Source organism: Vicia villosa, linkage group LG3 (assembly GCF_029867415.1).
Source record: "Vicia villosa cultivar HV-30 ecotype Madison, WI linkage group LG3, Vvil1.0, whole genome shotgun sequence".
NCBI lineage: Eukaryota > Viridiplantae > Streptophyta > Magnoliopsida > Fabales > Fabaceae > Vicia > Vicia villosa.
Genome location: NC_081182.1, coordinates 25,617,139 through 25,640,850, shown reverse-complemented (window position 1 = coordinate 25,640,850; position 23,712 = coordinate 25,617,139). Strand labels below are relative to the sequence as shown.

General features: G+C 34.2%; 1 protein-coding gene across 5 annotated transcripts in view; it reads left to right on the top strand.

Annotated features, from left to right (window-relative positions):
* Nucleotides 1-1,105: 1,105 nt before the first annotated feature.
* The window catches only part of LOC131660721 (myosin-15-like), a 38,303-nt gene continuing 15,696 nt past the window's right edge, over nt 1,106-23,712 (top strand). The window contains exons 1-27 of one of the 5 annotated variants that reach the window (XM_058930020.1): nt 1,106-1,464; nt 1,549-1,701; nt 2,328-2,473; nt 2,591-2,747; nt 2,835-2,893; nt 3,580-3,736; nt 3,892-4,041; nt 4,144-4,280; nt 12,121-12,267; nt 12,366-12,467; nt 13,623-13,680; nt 13,807-13,908; nt 15,288-15,325; nt 15,412-15,538; nt 15,622-15,795; nt 15,920-16,051; nt 16,453-16,562; nt 19,024-19,084; nt 19,203-19,380; nt 19,680-19,885; nt 20,208-20,327; nt 20,419-20,517; nt 21,316-21,537; nt 22,051-22,190; nt 22,375-22,486; nt 23,424-23,471; nt 23,560-23,649. In XM_058930020.1, the coding sequence (XP_058786003.1) occupies nt 1,345-1,464; nt 1,549-1,701; nt 2,328-2,473; nt 2,591-2,747; nt 2,835-2,893; nt 3,580-3,736; nt 3,892-4,041; nt 4,144-4,280; nt 12,121-12,267; nt 12,366-12,467; nt 13,623-13,680; nt 13,807-13,908; nt 15,288-15,325; nt 15,412-15,538; nt 15,622-15,795; nt 15,920-16,051; nt 16,453-16,562; nt 19,024-19,084; nt 19,203-19,380; nt 19,680-19,885; nt 20,208-20,327; nt 20,419-20,517; nt 21,316-21,537; nt 22,051-22,190; nt 22,375-22,486; nt 23,424-23,471; nt 23,560-23,649 (3,345 nt within the window). In that variant the 5' untranslated portion in view covers nt 1,106-1,344. Of the gene's footprint in view, nt 1,465-1,548; nt 1,702-2,327; nt 2,474-2,561; nt 2,748-2,834; nt 2,894-3,579; nt 3,737-3,891; nt 4,042-4,143; nt 4,281-12,120; nt 12,268-12,365; nt 12,468-13,622; nt 13,681-13,806; nt 13,909-15,287; nt 15,326-15,411; nt 15,539-15,621; nt 15,796-15,919; nt 16,052-16,452; nt 16,563-19,023; nt 19,085-19,202; nt 19,381-19,679; nt 19,886-20,207; nt 20,328-20,418; nt 20,518-21,315; nt 21,538-22,050; nt 22,191-22,374; nt 22,487-23,423; nt 23,472-23,559; nt 23,650-23,712 lie in introns of those variants that run through there. The other 4 variants (XM_058930019.1, XM_058930021.1, XM_058930022.1 and 1 more) reach the window with 4 other exon arrangements.

Here is a 23,712-nt window from a genome sequence, read left to right as displayed (position 1 = left end):
GTTTAACTAATTCCGCAGTACCGGAGTGTGAGGACCTTTGTGTCGACGATGCTCTAATTAATCGTTAAAATTATATTTAACATGAAATTATTTTTGGTTTCATTTTAATTTCAGTTTTAAACTCTAAAAATATAGTGAAAACAATACCATAGAGATACTCTGGTTCAAATTCGAAAGAAAAAAACGATTTCCAACTTAGGAAATTAAACTAATTTTCGAATAATAAAAATCATGAAAACACTTTATTAATAGATTATGAAAAATTATATTTTCAAAAATAGTGGTTTTAAGATCATAATCGAACGCGCAAAGCGGACGCTTATCCGCTTAAAATCCGGTACTATACGAGCGAACAATGGCAGCACCTTTAAACTCATTTTTCTACCTCAAACAACTTTTTAATTAATTAAAAGCAAATAATTTTCAAAAAGGATTTTTGCACTGTAACATCTGTTATCGCGAAAGCGGATACTATAGAGTACATGCTTAACTCAGTTCCGATTGTGCGAAAGCGAACAGATATACATTTTTCATTAATTAACAGTGTACAAATGTTTTACTATCAATACATATCTCTTTCTCTCCTTAAAGTATTCCACACAAAAATTGTAAAAATAACTCGTTTTATATTTTATATTTATAAAAAATTACCTAAAAAATAAATTATAAAATAAAAATTAAGATCTTCCTAACATTTTTCTAAAAAATATTATTTAAAGAATTCATAAAAAGAAATAGTTTTGTTTAAAAACAATTTTTAAATGTTGTTGACTACTTTTAAAAATACAATTTAAACATATATATAAATACAAATACTTTATATTCTCTAAACAAAAATGATTTGTTCAATTTTTTTATTAACATAAATTTAGGGTAGGATGAATGTTGTTTTATTCCATGACAAAAATTTTAAAGTTAATAAAACACTAAAAAACATTTACATTTATATTAAAAAAGCACTCTAATAATCATAACCTGTATTTTAGTGTAAATTGTCCCGTAATAATTCCGAAAAAACAAAAATGGTTACGGTGGTGTGAAGCCGTAAAGGAAAACAGAAAAGGAAAAGAACAATGGTGACGTGTCGAATAGGATATAAATATTGAGCAGTTTCCCCATTTTTTGACTCATAGTTGTACCCGTTAGGGCGGGAACCCCAAATTTCATTGGAAACACTTCAACCCGTAACTCTCACTCCATTTCTTGTTCTCTTTCTCTCTCTATTCTGTTTTCTTCCTCCCTCTCTCTCTCTAACCTCTCTTCCACCTCACATAAACCTAACCTAGGGTTTCACTTTTCAACCATTTTTCTTCTCGCTCTCTTCTCCATTTTCATCAATTCATCATGAGTTTACGCAAGGGCTCCAAGGTTTGGGTTCCTGACAGGGACTTTGCTTGGTTACCTGCTGAAGTACTCGAATCTTCCGAAAAGCAAGTTCGCGTTGAAACGGATTCCGGAAACAAGGTGATTATTATTATTATTCTGATTTTGCCTTATCTACGATGATTGCGTCTACGACTGATTTTTACTGATTCGATTCAATGATAGCAGGTTGTTGTTGTTGCTCCGGAGAAATTGTTTCCTAGGGATGCGGATGAAGATGAACATGGCGGAGTCGAAGATATGACGAGGCTGGCTTATTTGAATGAACCAGGAGTGTTGTACAATATTCGGAGAAGATACATGCTTAATGATATATATGTAAGTGTTTAGTCCTGGGATTTTTAGTATCTAGATGGTCAATTAAGGCTCTACTTGAGCTTATTCTTCCACTTTTACAATCTCGATTTATTGGTGAAATGCACTTGAGTCTAGAATTGTGTTATTGCACTTTATGAATATGGGAAATGCTAATTGTTGTTTGGTGAGCCGAGTTTTGTAGTTAAGGATTGGTACATTAGTGAAATGATAGCTTGCATTTGCATTACTAGGTTATGCATATGAATACTGTTATTTTATGGAAAATCTTGTTCTAGTATGGAAATATGGCTCTCTGTCACCATTTCTCTGGGTCATCATATAACAGTATACTGCATGCATTATTGTCACTCTTTGTTGAGGAAATTAATGCTTTTATTTATGAAGACCTTTTATTGCGGGTTATCGTATACATGGGTGCATTACAAATGCCTAAACTAGTGCATAATTAATAACTATAAACACTTTCTTCTCCTTTTTGGTAATTTCATACAATGAAATTGACCTAATTTACCAAATAGTGTAGAATTTATTATGTTTATTTTTTCGTGGGCACTGTTTATGCACGCCACAAGATGCATTCTGGACTATTTAGTTTTTTTTTCTGACTTTTTTTTTGTCTTTGTTAGACATATACGGGGAGCATTTTAATTGCTGTTAATCCATTCACAAAGCTTCCTCATTTGTACAATAACCACATGATGGAGCAGTATAAGGGAGCTCCATTTGGTGAACTCAGTCCACATGTATTCGCTGTTGCTGATGCATCATACAGGTTGGCGTGTGTTTGGTTTTGGTGTTCCCGTTGACATTGTATTTAAGTTTTTTTGTTGTATTTACTATTTTTCATTTCATGTTTCAAGTTTGTAAGTTTCTGTTGGTCATGATTTAGAGCACTGATGAATGAAGGTCATAGCCAATCTATATTGGTCAGTGGTGAAAGTGGTGCTGGGAAAACTGAAACAACGAAATTGATTATGCAGTATCTTACCTTTGTTGGTGGCCGTGCTGTTTGTGATGATAGATCAGTTGAACAACAAGTTCTTGAGGTAAGCTATCATTAGGCGTTTAGTTCACTTTGAATATTTATTTATGCATCAATATTGGGTGCTAATTTCACTTTTTTATTGACTCAGTCGAATCCACTTTTAGAGGCATTTGGCAATGCAAGGACTGTTAGGAATGACAATTCAAGGTTAACTCAGCTCTTTTTAGTTTACATATTTTACCAATCTCTAGTTTTTTTTTTTTTTCTTTCTTACTCACCTCTTAAATTATTAGAAAAATAATATCGAGTCCTTTGTCTGACTTATGATCCGGTCTTATCTTTTTATTCATCTAAAGCTTGCTATCTACATTACTATATCTATGAGAGTCACATTCTCAGTCTTGTCTCTTTATCAGATCCATTTTGAACCAGATTTAAATGTTATGTAAACTCGGCTTGCTCCTGTCTCCTTTAAATCCAAGGATGCAGTAGTACAAGCCTATAGATCAAATCTTGTTCTACTAAGGTTATATGGAAACACTATAATGTAACAATAAAAAAAATCTTATGGGCTGCCAAGTTTGCTAGTATTATGTTTAGTGACCATTTATAATCTAAAAGTATGTAAATTAGAAGATAATCCTGGGATGTTATAGAAAACAGATGTCTTTGTGTACGTATGTATTAGGGATTGAATTCAAGTTTTGAAGGCAGGAATATGTGTTGAAGTTTGAAGTTTTAAGTTTGATGTTTAAGTAGGTGGAACTGAAAAATACTATATAGGTTTTTCTTGTTTTATCAAATAATTATAGTTTTTCTGATGTGTTATCCAGTGGATCTATCAGCTTCTCCGTGTTATGACCGATGTTATTCCTATTTTTGTTCCATTGCAGCCGTTTTGGGAAGTTCGTTGAAATTCAGTTTGATTCAAAGGGTAAAATATCCGGTGCTGCAATTAGAACTTACTTATTGGAAAGATCTAGAGTAGTGCAGACTACAGATCCCGAAAGAAATTATCACTGCTTTTATCAGTTGTGTGCATCTGAAAAGGTAATTGATCTCTGGTTAAGTAATATTTGATTATATATTTTGGTGTTAATTTTGCATCATAATGCTATATTTTGCAAGTTCAGGATTATGTTCTTATTTTGTTATGGTCAATGTACTAATTGTTGTACTTCGTAATTGGAATGCCTCATTTTTAGGATGCAGAGAAGTATAAGTTAGGACATCCAAGCCACTTCCACTATTTGAATCAAAGTAGAGTTTACGAATTAGATGGTGTTAGCAGTGCCGAAGAGTACATAAAGACGAGAAAATCAATGGATATTGTTGGCATTAGTCATGAGGATCAGGTGTAATGATGGCACCCACTAGTGCATTTCTTGCTTTATTGTATACTGTCATGAATTTGTTTACAACCTTCCAATATAGTTATCCTTTCTTCCTATTAACAGGAAGCCATTTTTCGCACCTTAGCTGCTATTTTACATCTAGGAAATGTTGAATTTTCTCCTGGGAAAGAGCACGACTCGTCAATAGTGAAGGATGAGAAATCAAAATTTCATTTGCAGATGGCTGCTAATCTTTTCAAGTATGCAATTTATGTTATTTTTAGTGCATTATTTACTTTCTATAAATCATATTTGAATTTGGATGTCTTGTAGTTTATAAGGTATATACCGTTGTTTATTTCCTATTATATTAAAATAACTAGGAATAGAATCAATCAAATATTTATATATATTTAGAATTCCGTTTGATACCAATTCAAAGCCTGAATCAATATGTAAATAATAGTGGTGAATAAGTTTATTTATGGAGGAATTTATGATCAAATAGGAAACTAATATTTCTTGACACGGTATCAGATCCTTCTAGCTAGAACTGTGATTTCTTTCTGTTGTGAAAAAGTTGTGTGACATACCCCAACAACATCCCATGTTCTTGGTAAGTGGCAGAGTCATATGTTGCTTTTGTTCGTCTGCTTTGGCTTTGGTCATGTATTCTTTGTCTCTACTTTCTCACTTGTTTGCATTTCTCAGTCTTGGTTTCTGCCTCTCCTGCTTCATTATTTTCCTGTCAATGTAATTCAAGACGAGCTACAAGCTCTACCGATGAATTTCACTTGTGTTATTGTTAGTTTCCCACCTGATGTTAAACCCGTAGGTTGCAACATATATTAGAGACAAGGTATATTGATTTGGCTAACACACAAGCATATGGGTTAAAAGTAGATTAATATACAATCAACAATATTAATTACTCCCTTCGTCCTTAAATATAACGGCCTATTTCATTTTTCATTCTTATTAAGTAAAGTTAATTGTGCAGTTAATGTGTCCGTTTTATGTATATATGTACCTAGAATATCCTTTGAATATGTATATAGTTAATCTTGACCTTTTGATATTCTTAAATACTTAGTAGTACTTATGAGGAGTTTATTTGGAAAAGAAGCAATAAATGTATCTAGTAATTTGAAAAAAGGCTTATTGTTAGGGACAATTTTTTGTCAAATGAATGCTTATATTTATAGGGACGAAGGTAGTACGATAAAATTATGCTAGAATATGTTATTCTAATATTTAATCGTTCCAAGATTTTAATATTAACACTTCCTTGAGCCTATAAATCAAATATTTGCTACATATATAATTGATTCTAGGACCTTACAAGGATTTTGTAAAAACATCCACCGATTGATCATTGGAATTGACAAAGCTTACAAAGATATCGATTGATTCGATAATTTCTTTGAAATAACAACTGTCTATTTTATATGCTCGGTCCTTTCATGAAAAACTAATTTTGAGGGAATATGCAATGCGACTTGACTATCACATATTAGTGTAATTGGCCTTACCTCTTCAAATTGAAGCTCTTTGGCTAAATATTTCAACAAATTGAGCTCACATGTTATGACGGTGCTAAAGACATGACCCCACATTTTGCCTCAACGTTGGATCTTGCAACTGCATTTAGTTTCTTACCTTTTCAAGATACCAAGTTTCCTCTTCAAATGGAAGCTCTTTGAGTAGCCATTTCAACCAAATGAACTCACATGTTAATGATGACGCAACCCTGTATTCTTCCTAAGTGTTTGCAACTACATTTTGTTTCATATTTTTCAAATATACCAAGTTTCCTCCAACAAATACACAATACCTAATAGAGGACCACCTATCATTGGGGGGAGCATGCTCAATCAACATTTGAGTAACCAACTATCTAAGTATGTCATCTATGTTCATTAATGAGGCCTTGTTTTGGAGCACCTTTGATGCATTAAGAATTCAAATTCAACATCCATGTGTTCTTGGCAAGAAGAATTCAAGAACTGACCTGCAAATTGGAAACATCTGAACGGGTTACTGCAAAATAGTTTGATTTCCAACCAATCTCCTATATCTCCCTGAATTTGATAGAGGCTCTTGTTGGTTGCTGACCTGTTAGTTGTTCTGCAGCCATTAAGGCATAGTTATGCAACCATTAATAAGGGACAGCAATACAGATTTTATAGCTGTATTATATGAATACAGTTATACTCATTTACACAGCCATATAGAATATTTCCCTTCTTGTAAATAGGAATTAATTAGAGTTAATTAGGATTTAATTAGTTTCTTTAGTTACTTGTACTCCCTAGACTATTTATATCCTATTCTATTATGTACAAACTCAATATAAGAAATACAAAATTCTACATGGTATCAGAGCTACAGTTCTGATCCGAAATAAAAATTAGGGTTTTCCCATGGAGGAAAAAACAAACAGCTCGAGCATCTCAGATGCTGATCCAAAGGCTGCGACTGGAAACACCACCAGTCATAATGAGACAATTCTCATTACTTGTTACAAGCTAAATGGACAGAATTATACACAATGGTCCAGATCTGTCCGACTCTTCCTCCAAGGAAAGGGAAAGGAAGACTACATCACCGGCGACGCTAAGCAGCCAGCAAAGACTGATTCAAACATGCAAAGTGGAAACTTGAAAACAGTCTTGTGATGTCGTGGTTACTCAACTCCATGACAAATGAGTGTGGTGAAAATTTCATGTATTATGGCAATGCTGCAGAAATCTGGAATGCTGCCAAGGAGACCTACTCAAATGTGGATAACACTTCAGCCATATTTGAGATCAAAAGCCTCTTACATAACCTTCAACAAGGAGACTCTCAAGTAACAGAGTACTATCACACTCTCACAAAGTATTGGCAACAACTCGACATATATGCCGATACAGAGTGGAAGTGTCCGGAGGATGAAAATATATACAAAAAATTGATCGAGAAGGATCGAATCTATCAATTTTTATTGGGACTAAATAAAAATTTAGATGAAGTAAGGGGAAGGATTCTTGGAACTAAACCTCTCCCAAGTATTCGTGAAGCATTTGCAGAAGTAAGAAGGGAAGAAAGTAGAAGAAAAGTTATGTTGGGAAGTCAAAGAGCAAACATTGAAGGCTCTGCCCTTATAGCAAGAGGTCCACCAAAGAAAGGTAGAGGATGGTGTGATCACTGCAAGCGTCCCGGACATACAAAAGAAACATGCTGGGTGCTTCATGGGAAACCCACGGATCTGAAACCACGATTCAAGGATACACGCGCATATGCTGTTGCTGTTGATGAAGGCAAATCAAAAAATACTGCAGAGGCAGGCCCTTTTAACAAAGAACAAATAGAGATGTTGCAGAAAATGATGCAACAAGCAATACAAAACACTAGTACTTCCTCTTCCACTGCTACTCTTGCTCAAAAAGGTAATTTTCCTACTGCCCTTCATGTTAATCACCAGAAAACAAACCAATGGATTGTTGATTCTGGCGCATCGGATCACATGACTGGGGACATCAATGTGTTTACCAAATACACTCCCTGTCAAGATGGATCTTTTGTTCGAATAGCAGATGGTACTACCTCTAAAGTGGTTGGTAAAGGTTCAGTGATTATCTCTAATGATATTACTCTGGATTCAGTTTTACATGTTCCAAAATTAAATTGCAGCTTGTTGTCTATATGTAAATTAACCAAAAATTTGGGATGTATAGCTAAGTTTTTACCAAATTTGTGTGAATTTCAGGATATGAATTCGGGGAAGATGATTGGCAATGCTGAGGAGAGTGCAGGCCTTTACTACCTAAGAGTTGAAGAACAAAATAAAAGATCATACAAGGCTGCCCTTACGTGTTCATCAAAGAATGAGAATGATGTAATGTTATGGCATTACCGCCTAGGACACCCAAATTTTATATATTTGAAAAAGTTGTTTCCATCATTATTTAATAAAGATTCTGGTTTTTTCAAATGTGAAGTGTGCGAACTAGCCAAACACACCAAGTCTCATTTTTCCATACAACCTTATAAGCCATCTAAACCTTTCACCCTTATTCATAGTGACGTGTGGGGACCTTCACGAGTGAGCAATATTACTGGGTCAAGGTGGTTTGTCACCTTTATTGATGACCATACAAGAGTTACTTGGGTGTTTCTCATGAAAGAAAAGTCAGAGGTGGGGAGTATATTTGAGAACTTCCATAAAATGGTTCAAACCCAATTTCAAAGCAACATTCAAATCCTAAGAACTGATAATGGGGGGGAGTACTTCCACCACGCCCTTGGTACATACCTTGCCAAAAATGGGATTGTACACCAAACTTCATGTCCATATTCTCCCCAACAAAATGGAACAGCAGAGAGGAAAAATAGACACCTATTGGAAGTCACTCGAGCCCTCATGTTGTCCATGAATGTACCTAGCCATTTTTGGGGAGATGCGGTTCTTTCTTCATCATACCTAATAAATAGAATGCCCTCCAAAACACTCAACCTAAACACACCTCACCAAACCCTCTTGTCCTTTTATCCTTCGACCAAACTCATCACAAATCTCCCACCAAAGATTTTTGGATGTACTGCATTTGTACATGATCAAAAGCCAAATCCCAACAAGCTGGACCCAAAAGCCATCAAATGTATATTCTTGGGATACTCTCCTACCAAGAAAGGATATAAATGTTATTGTCCTCAGAAAAGACGAATCTATCACACTATAGATGTCACGTTTTATGAAGAGAATGCTTTTTATTCCAAGGTTGCCATTCAGGGGGAGAAAGTGACAATTGATGAACACCAACCTTGGGAAATTACTATACCAAAATCTGTCCCAGAAACTGTACCAGAATCTGTCCCAGAAACTGTACCAGAATCTGTCCCAGAAACTGTACCAGAATCTGTCCCATATGTGCCAGAATTTGTCCCAGAAGCCGTACCAGAATCTGTCCCAGAAACCGTTGCAGAAAATATACCAGAATCTGTCCTGCAAGAATCTGTTCCAAAATCTAACCCACCGAAACCTGGCTCAACCACCAAAAATTCGGAATCTGCCCAAATAATACTTGAACCTGAACTGGACCAGCAAGCAACCACTCTTGAGGTTACCAAGACAACAAATGGAGGAAAAGAAGTACAAGTATACACAAGGAAGAAAAACAAGCTTCAAACTCTTAAGGAAGTAAAAACATGCACTCTTCCGAAGCATAACCAAGACTCTGCCCAAAATTCAGATTCTGAACCTACTCACAAAGGTAAATTACCATGCATTGATTCATCTTCTAATTTATTGGATACTGACACATATGACCAAAGCTTAAACTTACCTATTTCCATAAGAAAGGGAGTGAGGTCTTGTACCAAACACCCAATTGGGAACCATGTTTCTAGTGAAAAATTGTCGCAGGAGTACAAGAATTTCATCAATGCAGTGGACAACACCCACATTCCTCAAAATTTTCATGAAGCTATCCTAGTTCCAGAGTGGAAGGCTGCGGTTGTGGAAGAAATCAAGGCACTAGAGAAGAATAGTACATGGCAGCTCTGTCACCTTCCAGATGGAAAGAAGCCAGTTGGATGCAAATGGATATTCTCGGTGAAATATAATGTGGACGGGAGTGTGAACAGGTATAAAGCTCAATTGGTGGCAAAAGGATTCACACAGTCTTATGGTGTGGACTATGAAGAGACCTTTGCACCTGTAGCAAAATTAAACTCAATCCTTGTTCTCCTTTCTTTGGCAGTAAATTTGGATTGGCCACTTCATCAGCTAGATATAAAAAATGCTTTCCTAAATGGTGAACTTGAAGAAGATGTTTACATGAGAATACCACCAGGACTTGAGACGTCAGAAAATTCAGGCAAGGTATGTAAACTCAAAAGATCACTATACGGGCTCAAGCAATCCCCACGGGCTTGGTTTGATAGGCTTACACGAGTAGTTAGAATGCATGGTTTCTCTCAATGCCAAACAGACCACACAATGTTCTTAAAGCATTCAGAGGAAGGCAAGGTAACCATCTTCATTGTTTACGTTGACGACATTATTATTACAGGTGATGACTATATTGGAATTAAAGGGTTAAAATTGTTACTAGCTAAGGAATTTGAAGTTAAAGACCTTGGTCAGTTACGATATTTTCTTGGAATGGAAGTGGCACGATCAAAATTTGGAATCTATTTGTCTCAAAGGAAATATACTCTTGACTTACTTCAAGAAACGGGGATGTTAGGATGTCGGCCAGCAGACACTCCTATGGAATCTAATGTGAAAATAGGAGAGGAAAAAGAGAGTCCACCAACTGATAAAGAGATGTATCAAAGACTAGTGGGGAGACTTATCTACCTAACCCATACACGACCAGATATTGGTTTTTCTGTCAGCATGGTTAGTCGCTACATGAACGATCCCAAAGAGACTCACATGAAAGCAGTTAACCGTATTCTGCAGTATCTCAAAAAGGCACCAGGGAAGGGGCTGCATTTCAATAAGGACACAAGCAGGAAAATAGAAATATTCACAGATGCAGATTGGGCAGGCTCAGTAACTGATAGAAGATCAACCAGTGGGTATTGCTCATATGTATGGGGCAACTTAGTGACATGGAGAAGCAAGAAACAATCTGTGGTAGCAAGAAGCAGTGCTGAAGCAGAATTTAGGTCAATGGCTCATGGGATTTGTGAAGGGATGTGGCTCCAAAGGATGCTTGCGGAACTACAAGTTCATACTTACCATGAAGTAACTCTATTGTGTGACAACAAAGCTGCCATAAGTATTGTTAAAAATCCTGTGCAACACGACAGGACAAAGCATGTAGAAATTGATAGACATTTCATCAAGGAAAAGATTGACAATGGATTAATTTCTCTTCAGCACACACCCTCAAGTCATCAAATAGCTGATATCTTGACTAAGGCGCTTCCTAGAGCTAACTACGTAAACTTAAGATTCAAGTTAGGCATGATAGACATCTATGACCCAACTTGAGGGGGAGTGTTGGTTGCTGACCTGTTAGTTGTTCTGCAGCCATTAAGGCATAGTTATGCAGCCATTAATAAGGGACAGCAATACAGATTTTATAGCTGTATTATATGAATACAGTTATACTCATTTACACAGCCATATAGAATATTTCCCTTCTTGTAAATAGGAATTAATTAGAGTTAATTAGGATTTAATTAGTTTCTTTAGTTACTTGTACTCCCTAGACTATTTATATCCTATTCTATTATGTACAAACTCAATATAAGAAATACAAAATTCTACAGCTCTTAGGTAGAAATTTTACTTTTGGATCCTTAAGATTATCAACATACGAGACCATTCTTAGATTGGGCTAATATTAAAGCAGGAGAACCATGTGCGCAAAATCGAAGAAAAACCCTCGAGATATTCTTTCTTGATTCTGAATACCCTCGATATAGGATATAGTTGCCAAATGCAAATGTCATAGCATGTAAGGCTGATATGGAAGATTATATTACAATTTTGTATAGAAATAGATAGACACACCTTATATGTATAAATAAAAATATAAACGGCACCATAATTTACTACCTTGAGAAAATATTTGACATTACTTTTAATGAAGAGTTGTGTATTAGTGACAATTTAGTGACTAATCCAGTTTGATGGCTTGCAGACGCTGATTGAAACTAAATGAGGGGAGCAAATGTAGAATATGACGAATTACAGTTTTGCCATGGAGGTTTTAGGCAGGAATACACACCACACAATAAAATAATATAGATAACTAAGAAGTTCTAAGGATGTATATCAAATACCATTTCATTTTCCATTATTGAGTATAATTTCTTTTCTACGATATGTTGTATTAGGTCTTTGTAGTCAGATATGACCATGAAAGAGATCAAGCTTTAGAAAATTTAGCCTTGGTTTCTGTTGTCCCTTGAGATATTACATTTTGTGCTATTAGGTAGGGCTTAATATTTTTGTATGATTGTACTGATGATAAAAACACCTAATTGCCTTGGATGTTTGTTTTTTTCTCCTTAAATTTTAATGACTGATCATAATTTCACAAAAGTTTTCATCCTCTAGTAAACCTAATAGAGTGGCTACTATTTTTCTCTCTTTAGGTGTGATCTGAACCTACTGCAAGCAACATTATGTACTCGTTCAATACAAACCCGTGAAGGAAATATTGTCAAAGCTCTTGATTGTAATGCCGCTGTTGCTGGCAGGGATGTTTTAGCGAAAACCGTCTATGCCCGTTTATTTGATTGGTATGCTCATAATCAATGTCAAATTATTGAACTTAATATTAATTTTATGATGCACAAATTGGGGCGAGCATTCTGTTTATTTTTTGTTGTTCTACCAGGCTTGTTGATAAGATTAATAAAGCGGTTGGGCAAGATATCAATTCCAGGATGCAAATTGGAATATTGGATATATATGGGTTTGAGTCTTTTAAGGATAACAGGTAACATGTTTTCAAATACATACTTTTTTCCCCTTGGAGAAGGAATTTAATTTTGGTTATGTGGACTGTTGACTTAGCTATGTATTTGACATATTAGAATATCATGGTGCTTGGGTCTGGCATGTATTTCTACTTTCCATTTCTCTGGTGTTTGTGTAAGTTATAGTACTTTCAGTAATTGAAAAAAACAGCACTCAGACATTTGATTAATACTATTTTTAGATTTTTCTGTATTCTATTATTAGATTTTACTCATCTGTTGCTGTTATTTTGAACTTTTTAAAATACAAATGCTAGTATGTTGATATATATTAGTGTTATGCTGTGGGTGGTGATGGAACCCTCAATGTACTCATCACTACACCACTTAACTACCCTGCCTCAATCACTAAGCCAACCTTATAACCCCTTTTATTTTATATTAGTTGATGTAAAATGGGGTAATGGAATCTAACTATGTATGTTTGGTAGGAAGCCACTAGTTGTAGCTTAGAGGCAAAAATTGGATCATACAACCATATCACTGGTCACACAGTTTGAGGCCCTAGGATCCATCATAGAAAATGATGAGAATATATAGGGAGATGTCAATTTAGGATTCAAACAAGGTGTATGAAGTAAAGAAGTACTTTTGGTGTAATGTGATGTAAATCGCCTCTCAAGCTTAGTGTAAGATCTTAGTTCACAATTATAACTCCTACTATGTTATTATATAATGCTTAGCTTGGCCGTAAAGTGCCAACAAGAAAATAAATTTAGTATTGAAGTCTTAGAGAAGTGAGAATATTATAATGGATGAGTCATCAGTGTTCTCATAACAATATATCATTCGGAATGAGTGCATGAGAGAAAATTGGGGTAACACTTATTTTGCAAAAAATGTATTAGGTGGCTGTGGTTTGGGTATGTATGGAGAAGACTTGTAAGCCTTGATAAGGAAGACCGAGGAAAATTGTGGATCAAAACACGAAGAAGGATACATATTTAAATGCCATGTCATTAAGCTTGGTTTATGAAAGCATGATGTGATGCTGTCTGATATATGTATGTAGCTGACCTCACTAAGTGAGGAAAAGCTTTGGTGGTTGTAATTTTAAACTAGTAACTATGTTATGGTAATTTCCTTTTTCAACTCGGAAACATTTTCTTCAACAGTTTTGAGCAGTTCTGCATCAATTTTGCAAATGAAAAGCTTCAACAACACTTTAATGAGGTATGTAATTATGTTATATATGTTGATCGCTTTCACCAAGTTAGTTCCTTGGTGTTTTGATCTGAATCTTGATATTGTTTTCACTTCGTCATCTTATTGCTTTTTTGTCTCTTGTCATTTTTGCAGCATGTATTCAAGATGGAGCAAGCGGAGTATAGTAAAGAAGAAATTAAATGGAGTTACATTGAATTTATAGACAATCAAGATGTTTTAGATTTAATTGAAAAGGTTATTCTTACTTAATTTCTTCTTTAGTTGGAGGTCTTCTAAATTCACGTTTCCATTATGCATTTCATTGCTTGTTTTATGCGTATTAGAATATATGTACTTGGATTGTTGGCTGAAGCATTGTCAGCAAATAATGAGTTTTAGGCAATGTATTACAGTAGGTCACGACTACTTAAATTGAAAAAGGAGGATATAAATCAGTACTATAAATCAGAACGGTAACTGCTTAGCCATACAACAAAGCATCAAAACCTTTGCTAAGTTGTCAATACTGTGCTATATCCAAATAATGTAGCGGTGGTAGGGTTTGGTTCAACACTTTTTGCCCCCGAGCCTCTGTCAACAACAGCGTTTGTAACGATCGCTATTGTAGCCCCAAACAGCTAGCATAACCGCTATTAGGGTTTCTCACAACCCCTTTTTAAACCTGTTTTTTTTAAGGGTTTAAATGTCAATTTGGACCCTTTAAAGAATAATACCCCCTCCGTAACGGTTTATAAGCAAAAAAAACATGCATTTTTCTTGTAACAAATTATAAGCAAAAAAACATCAAATTTATTTCATTTAAGCATCTTTTTCTTAAAAATACATCTTTTCCAAGGTAAAATTAAATGCAAATTACATTTAATTTGGTTTCTCTCTCATGTTTTCCATAAACAATAACCAATCAAAACTGTTTTTACACCTTTCCTATAAAACATATTTCAAAAAAGACAAAAATTTAAACTTTCTTAATGTGAAATATTGATTTTTTGCCTATAAATTGTTACGGAGTATTATTAAGTTCTTCAGTCTATTATGTTTTTGCTTGTTATATTCTTCATTCTGTTTGTTTTTGCTTCCAAACAATATGTTCTTCCTGCTTTGACTTCAGGTCTGTTTTAGGTTCTTTGATAGTTAAGTATGAAAGTCTCTTTAATTTTGTGTACATTTCTATTTTTGCGTATTTATGTTTACTTTGCACACTTACTTTTAGTCTTTACAATAGCGGCTATCCCGCTATCAGCTATACCACTATAGCATTTTAGGGGGTCAAAGCTACGTGACACTATCTGAGATAAACAGCATAGAACCTTTGTCTTATTCTGTTATTTATTTCCACTCCACTGTTTCAATTTCTCTCAATTTATATGATTTCCTCGGAATGTTGGGCTTTGGATAAGTATTGGATTGGGTTCTTTCAAATTTCAAACAATAATCTAGTAAAACCTGCATATTTATAGTTTACTCGACTAATATCATTTCATAAATAATATCACGTAGCTTCGTTTGGAAGTGAAGTTCTGAGTTTGCAACTTTGCATCATACTAAAGAGGATGTTGCTTTTTTTCATATGGATTTAAGTTTCTTATTGGATTCTCGTTGCATTCTTTTTGCAGAAGCCCATTGGTATCATTGCCCTGTTAGATGAAGCTTGGTACAATTTATTTGCTTTATAAAATGGTGTATTTATACATTGCACTCTTGCAAATTATATTCAGTCCTGAATTTATCTTCTTTCAGCATGTTTCCAAAATCGACGCATGAAACATTCTCAACCAAGTTGTTTAAGCACTTCTTGAGCCACACTAGGTTTGGAAAGGAGAAGTTTTCAGAAACAGATTTTACTGTTTCTCATTATGCTGGAAAGGTGATATAGTGTTGCCGTACTTCCTCTTGTTTGGCAAAGTATATCTATCTCATAATGTAATATCTTCCAATATTTTTATGCAGGTCACATACCATACGGACACATTTCTAGACAAAAATCGTGATTATGTAGTTCTAGAGCATTGTAATGTATTATCGTCTTCAAAATGCTCTTTTGTGTCTGGTCTTTTTCCTTCTTTACCGGAGGAATCTTCAAGGTCATCCTACAAGTTTTCTTCAGTGGCTTCCAGATTTAAGGTGTACATTTCTATTACCTTTTTGGTGTTATTGAATTTAAGATAATCTAAGTAAGGGATTAAAGAATAAGAATTCACAGTGCTGATGTTTTCTGTTTCTTGTCTTTGTTGGATGGGCACCACAGCAACAACTTCAAGCACTTATGGAAACGCTCAAGACAACAGAGCCTCATTACATTCGATGCGTCAAGCCAAATTCCTTGAATTTACCACAAAAGTTTGAGAACACAAGTGTCTTACACCAATTACGTTGCGGGGTCAGTAATTTAGATATTTTAGCTCCTTTACTGTTATCATTCTCTGAGCGGCTTCAATTGTCAGTTATTATAAGTTGTTTCCTTGACTGTTTTCTTGCTAATTACTTTACAAATAGTATGTTATTTTCACGGTTTTACCATTTGATGATGTAATTTGAAGGATTTTTCTAATGACTTTCAAAATTTGATTTATGGGTTTAAATTTCCTGTTGTTAATTTCTTTATTTTTTGAATATAAATTGATATGGTCTGACCAACATGTTTACAAACATGCTGTGGGGTTTATTCAGTTTCCTTGTAAGCAATTTGGACATAAATATCATGTTTGTCACCGAGATATTCTCCCTAGCAGTTTTACATTTTTATTGAACATTTATTTGCCTGGACTAAATTTTATTTAGGGTGTACTTGAGGCGGTTCGGATAAGTCTGGCAGGTTACCCAACTCGAAGGACTTACTCAGAGTTTGTAGATCGCTTTGGATTAATAACTCCTGAGTTTTCAGATGGAAGGTGAATATACTAAAACTATAAACAGTTTAACCCTCTAAGGAGGTTTGTTTCAAGTCTAAGATCACGTTCCTAGGAATACATGGTTAGAAAATGACTATACACATGTTTGTTATAAGTTTGAGAAAGAGTTATTCCTGGACATAAAGGCTCACAAGAATAAAATAACTTCTAATAATTAATATATCCCATGGATTTATTCCCATGTGAGAAGGTGGGAAAGTGCATTCCCATGAAATTTTACATATTCTTTTTTGGAAAAAGTATAACTATCAATTTTCCTAAGAATATCAAATTATGTGCCAAACATTTTTTAAGGGGTGTTTTTTTATGGGTTGCATACTTATTCCTAAGAATGTAATCTCGGAAATAAAAAATTGCCACGCTTGTTTCAAATCTTAACAAATTATGCCCAAGTACTTTTTATTCTTTGGAATATAATTTACACCTACTTTTCTCATTTTTTATTTCAATGACAAAGAGTAGTAATCTTTCATTTCTATGGAAATAAGAGATAACCCACCATAAATTCTCACACACGCATCATTTAAATATATTCTTATCAAACACATTACTTATCAAACACGTCGATAGGAATATGATTTTTGCTAATAATGCTCCCACAAATAATATTCTTAATATTCTTAGGATCATGATTTTAAATCTTGAAACACATTATCCAGTGGTAAAAGTAGTTGGCCTTTTATGAATTGATTAACGTAGAAGACGGTGGAAAGTAGACTTGGGTGGTTAGGGCATGTAGAGAGAAAACCTGTAGATTTTGTGGTAAGGAGAGTAGATTACATGGAGAGAAGTTAAACAAAGAGGAAGACTTAAAAAGACTATAAGAGAGGTTATTAAAGACAAATCTCAAGATTAACTATTTGAATAGAAACATGTTCATGAATAGGGCTGTTAAAAAAAATCCTAGAACTGAACCGAACCGTTGAACCGAATTGAAGTTAAAATAACTGAACCGTTATGTATGGTTAGTGAACCAAATCATTATGCACAAACAGTTCTAAGACTGAACTGTAACTGAAATCGAACAAAACTGAAACTGAACTGAAACCGAACCAAAATTGAAAATGAAAAATGCTTAAAACATGTTAAATGGTATATTTAACCAATAATTTTGGTTCCGTTTGGTTCCTAGTAAATTAAACGGTTCGGTTCAGTTTGAGTGAATTTTTACTATGGTTTGGTTCGGTTCGGTTTAGTTTTTTGGGACTACTGTACCATGAACAACCCTAGTCATGAATAGAATATTTAGGCGAAAGTTGATCAATGTAGCCGACCTCACTTAATGGGATAAGACTTGATTGTTGTTGTTGTTGTTTGATTGATTAATGTTTATGAAAGTTTAGCAGCAAGAGGGTGAGATTGAAGGCTCTAAGGCTTGACCAAGTTTGAGCCAGTTGTAATTTGACCAAGGTTTACATTACACATAGGTCATCAAAATATTGTGAAGTCTATAACACTATGTATATTAAAGAATAAAGATTGTTTTTTGTTAAGGGTTGTTAAGTCAAGTTCTCAAGTCGGAGGAACTGTACGAGTATCTCAGTGGGTTTAGGGATACAGTCTCTACAGTCCCCACTCCACACTATCCTTGTATTTGCTTTTGGTTTTTAAGTGGTTTTGGGAGGGAGCATTTGATTTAATCCATAGAACAGTTAAAACCTTGGTCTGGTTTCTGGTTTACTACACTAGCCTGTTCATTTGGTTGTTATAAAAAAACCAAAAGTAGTTATAAGAGTTGTTAAGAGTCTCATATTTGTATGAAGTAAAGTCCGAAAATAATTTTATAAGAGGAGGCAATCCTCACCTTACAAAATGGTTTTGTAAGGGTTGAGTTAGGATCAACCAAAATTTTAAGATGGTATGATAACCCATCCAAAATCCATCGGGTCTCCCAATATTGGGTTGCACTTCGAATGTCCAGTCCCAAGTGTGAGTATGTGTGGTAAGAACCCCTTATTGGATCCTGGAAAGGATTTTATAAGACAAAATAATCTTCACCTTACAAACCAGTTTTATAAGAGTTGAGTTAGGCCTAACCCAAATTCTAAGAGTTAACTGGGCATGTTAATGGGACAGCTCTCCTATTATCTAGTTGAAATAGCTAGCTTGATCTAGTCATAATGTATTGGGCTATTGATTAGGATTCTTGCAATCTGATTGGTGGTTTCATTTTGCTGAGCCAAGAGAGAAAGATCCAAAGTAAGTAGGCTTTACATCTGCTTATTTGAAATGCAATTTTCCTTTTCATTTACTAAAGGAAAATGATCTAGTTAGTTTATTTTTTTATTGTAGCATGAGTTGCATTATCTTGAATTAACTGTATCTGCATCTTACCTACAATGATGTCAGTACAACAATACTAGCTTCTTATTTACTGTATAATAAATAGCTCAGCGCTTTCAGTTCTCATTAATGTTGATTCAAACATTTTTGTTGACAGTTATGATGATAGAGCTACAACTCAGAAAATATTGCAAAAGCTAAAACTTGAGAATTTCCAGGTGTGTTTCTTATGAACCATGTGTGCGGTGCAGCTACTGTTCCTGAACAAATTTGGAATGTGATAGTACAAATTGCTTCATGATAGTTATATTTATGATTTATCTTCTTACTATTCAGCTGGGTAGGACTAAAGTGTTTCTCAGGGCTGGTCAAATCGGTATTTTAGACTCTAGGCGAGCTGAAGTTTTGGATAATGCTGCAAAATGTATTCAGCGTCGACTGCATACATTTATTGCTCACAGAGATTTCATCTCAACTCGAGTTGCTGCAGTTTCTCTTCAATCATGCTGCAGGGGTCAGTGTTGTTGATGTTTACTAATATAATTCTCCATAATTTGCTTTTTAAAAATTGTTATCAATAAATATATTTTGGTAGCAGTGCATCTCCTTTGAGTTTCTTTTGTCAGGAATATGACAATACATAGCTTCTTTTCTGCTTTGGATAGTACTTGATTTGTACTTTTGGCTGTAAAGCCTTTTCAGGACCTTTTGAACTCAGTTATACATGTTACCATTGATATATCACATGTAAAATGTTGGAGTCTCCACTTCGACCAATGATTGTCTGGTCTTTATCGGTTCTTGTTTTTGTAGGATGCCTTGCAAGGAGGATATATGCTTTTAAGCGGGAGACTGCAGCAGCGATATTCATTCAGAAGTATATTCGTATGGGTTTGACGAGGCGTGTTTACGTGACACTGTACTCTTCTGCTATCATCATACAATCAAATGTCCGCGGTTTCACAACTCGCCAAAGATATTTGCATAGAAAAGAACACAAAGCTGCTACTATTATTCAGGTGTTTTATCATGAAACGAATGTATTATGTTTATTGGTGTGACCTTTAAAATGTCGAAGCAATGACCTCTTCATCGCCATCATTTTAAAATTTTTATTTATTTTACTTATTGTGGATAGTGCTTTGAAATCTTACGCATTGAAGCACAATTATGATTGATCATGTGAAATTTTCAAGTCTAAGTTTTTTAAGTTTCATTTCTGACGCATGCTTTCTTGTAAGACATGATAAATTATACCTCACTTTAAATTGCTTCACATTTCTGGTTGATATGGTGGATTCTGATATGTTATTTTATCATAAATGGAACATTCACATATAGGCGTATTGGAGGATGTGCAAGGTTCGGTCTGCTTTCAAACAACATCAATTTTCAATTGTGGCAATACAATGCCTTTGGCGCTGTAAACAAGCAAAAAAACAGCTTCGTAGACTTAAACAAGTATGGTCTTTTTACCTTTCTCTTATTTTGAAAGGGGGAAATGCATCAATAGTTGTTCTAACTTATTTTCATTTTTAATTACCTATTCCAGGAGGCTAGTGAAGCTGGTGCCTTGCGTTTAGCCAAGACTAAACTTGAGAAACAATTGGAAGAGCTCACATGGCGTTTGCATCTTGAAAAAAAATTAAGGGTATTGCTTCAAATATATATATATATATATATATATATATATATATATATATATATATATATATATATATATATATATATATATATATATATATATATAATTTAAAGTTTTGACACATTATATTTGGTTGTTGCCTCCCACATTCTATTACGAGTTTCTCTCACGCTGATTCCATGACTTTGTTTTTTAGGAATTCAAATGATTTAAATTAGAAACTGTTGGTGTTGGTATGAAAGCTCGTGTTATGTAATAATGGTTATGCTAAACATATTGATATTACAATCTTAATCTCGTAAGTAAAAGATTGTCCTAATGCGATGTTGTGGTTTATTTTTGGAAGGTATGCTCATATATTTTCAAGGTTGAATCTTTTACCCATAAAAATTGTTTGGGTTAGAGTTATACTCTTCGCTGGTCAGTACATGGTCTATTTCAGGAGATCGGTATTTCAGATATGCCAAAAGATTGGACAGATTTATCGCAGACTATTTTTGCAGGACTATTATTTGTCTAGATTTTGTTTCTTTATGTTCTGGGGATTTCTTGCGTTCCTTCTTTCTAATTAAAATACAACTTCTCATACAAATAATTGTCCTCATGCATGGTTTTCATATATTGCTGTAGTTATTGGTTATACTTTTAAGTTTTTACTATCTAATTTCTCTGCCGTGTAAGTTTTAGAACAGAGGGCCAACATACCCATCAGTTTTTTTTTTTTTTATGTTAAAAAATTAATAGTTTGATTTAAGCAGGTAAGACTCATGGAACTTGTTATAATGTATTCGACATTATTTTCAGGTGTCTAATGAAGAGTCTAAGCAAGTTGAGATTTCCAAGTTTCAGAAGGCATTGGAAGCTCTGAATTATGAATTAGATGGAGCTAAATTGGCAACTATCAATGAATCGAATAAGAATGCAATTTTGCAAAATCAATTGCAACTATCAGAAAAGGAAAAATCTGCTTTAGAAAGAGAGCTAGTTGTAATGAACGAAGTGCGAAAGGAAAATGCTCTGATGAAGGTACTTTGAGTAATTCTGAATGGCTGTGTTTCTACGAGTTAGTTTAAATTTGATGGTTTATAAATTTCAACTTATTTTGTCATGAAAATTACAAGGTGGGATTTTTGTTCTGTGGTTTAAAATCTGAAGTTCTACCTTCTAAACTTGTTCTCGATCTTGTGATTGTTTGTGTAGAAGAACTTATCCTTTAAATTTTATGAAATTATATTTATGCAGAATCATGTTATATAATTTGAAACCAATAAGTGTGGTTGTGGGTGTATAGGATATGCTAGAGAAGTTGCATATGAGGTTGTTGGTAGAGAGACTAAATGGCATGATCTGTTATACATGGCTCGAGAATATTCGACAGATAATTTATAACATACATATGACATGCTTGGAAACTTGTTAATGTTGCATTAGAAGAAATTTATGTTTGAAGATGTTTATCGTTCCCTACGTCAGGTTCATGTTTGCTTGTTTCCTCTATTAAAATCGAGGTGTGTTACATTTCTTGTTGGATATTTATAGGCTTCTATGGATGCCTTGGAAAAGAAGAGCACAGCATTGGAGCATGAGCTTGTGAATGCCCAAAAAGACCATAATGAAACCATTCAGAAAATGAGGGAGTTTGAACAGAAGAGTTCTCAACTTGCACAAAATATGAAAAGGTACATTTTTTCGTCTCAGTTCTATTTTATAAATTGATTTAGTTTCTCAGTGCCAGCCACGTTTGTCTTTTTCGATTGTACTGTATCTTAAACTGTTATAAATTTGATGGTTCACATGCTTTGATTTTCTTAAATAGTGTTTTTGTTTGTTATTGCCAATTTGTCTACATGTATTTTTATGTAGTCTTGAAGAAAAGCTATTGAGTTTGGAGAATGAAAATCAAGTGCTTCGCCAGAAAGCCTTAACTGTATCTCCTAAGAGTAATCGTCCTAGTTTTACGAAGTCATCATCAGAAGTAAGTTTCCTCTTGCATATTGACATTCTCTTCAACAAATGTTTATTAAAACTTTATTTTGCATTATTCCTTATTACTCACTCCTTTTTTTAATTATAAGTCGCCTATAAAAATATTTTGTACTAAATTATTTCTCGTTTTACAATACCAATATATTAATCAATACCAATAAATCATTAATGTTATTTTTTCTAATATACCCTTAAACATTTATTATCCTCTTTTCTATCAATTTTTGAAATTTATCTTTTTCATACCATTAATGAAGGATAATTTTGTAAAATCCCTTTTAATTTCTATTTTTTATACAATAATAATTATATTTCTTAATATGTTTGAAAATGTCAAAACTACTTATAATAAAAAATAGAGGCAGTTATAAGAGTTATTGATAGCGGCGCTATCCCGGGATAGTGGCTCGGAGCTTTGACCCTCCGCTATTTAATGTTTAGCGGGTAGCGGGAGCGGGATGCTTCCCGGCCCGAGCGAGTTTGAACGCGAAAATTCAGATTTACCCTTAAAATAGTAAAAATCTTATTTGATTTTACATATATTTTTTGTTACCTTTTATTTTAAAATTTATTTTAAATACTAGTCATTTAATAACTCTATTCCTCTTCTTCCTCTTTTATTTGTTTGGTTTTACATTAAACATATGTTTTATAGTTTATTCATATGATTAGTCTAAAAAATAGTCAAATAGCGGTTATTCCGCTATTCCGCTGTCCCATTTTCGGGGTCGGCGGTACTCCGCTCCGCTATCTGGGATTGATAATTTTGGTAGTAATTTGTATCTTAGTGCTCCAAATTTCCAAATAGCTGATATATATTGATAAGCTTTTGGTGTGGTGAAAACATCTAAGTTATTGCGTAGCAATATATTTAGTTTTATTACTAAAAAAAATGTTTAATTTATTTATTTTTCTTTCTGAAGCAGAAATTCTCGAGGACAATAGCCCTCAACACTGAGCAAAGCCCAGTATATGTAAGATGCTTTCTTCTCGGCTTCCTATGTTGAAAATTGGAATTAAATGTAACTATAACGATTTTTCATTTGCTATAATTTGTTGCAGGAATCACCTACACCCACAAAACTTATGCCCTCTTTTACACGTGGCTTGTCAGATTCTCGTCGATCTAAATTAACAGCAGAAAGGCACCAGGCATCACTCTTGTTTCACTTATTCTAAATCCTACACTTTTAGTTTTTGACATTCTGCTGTGTT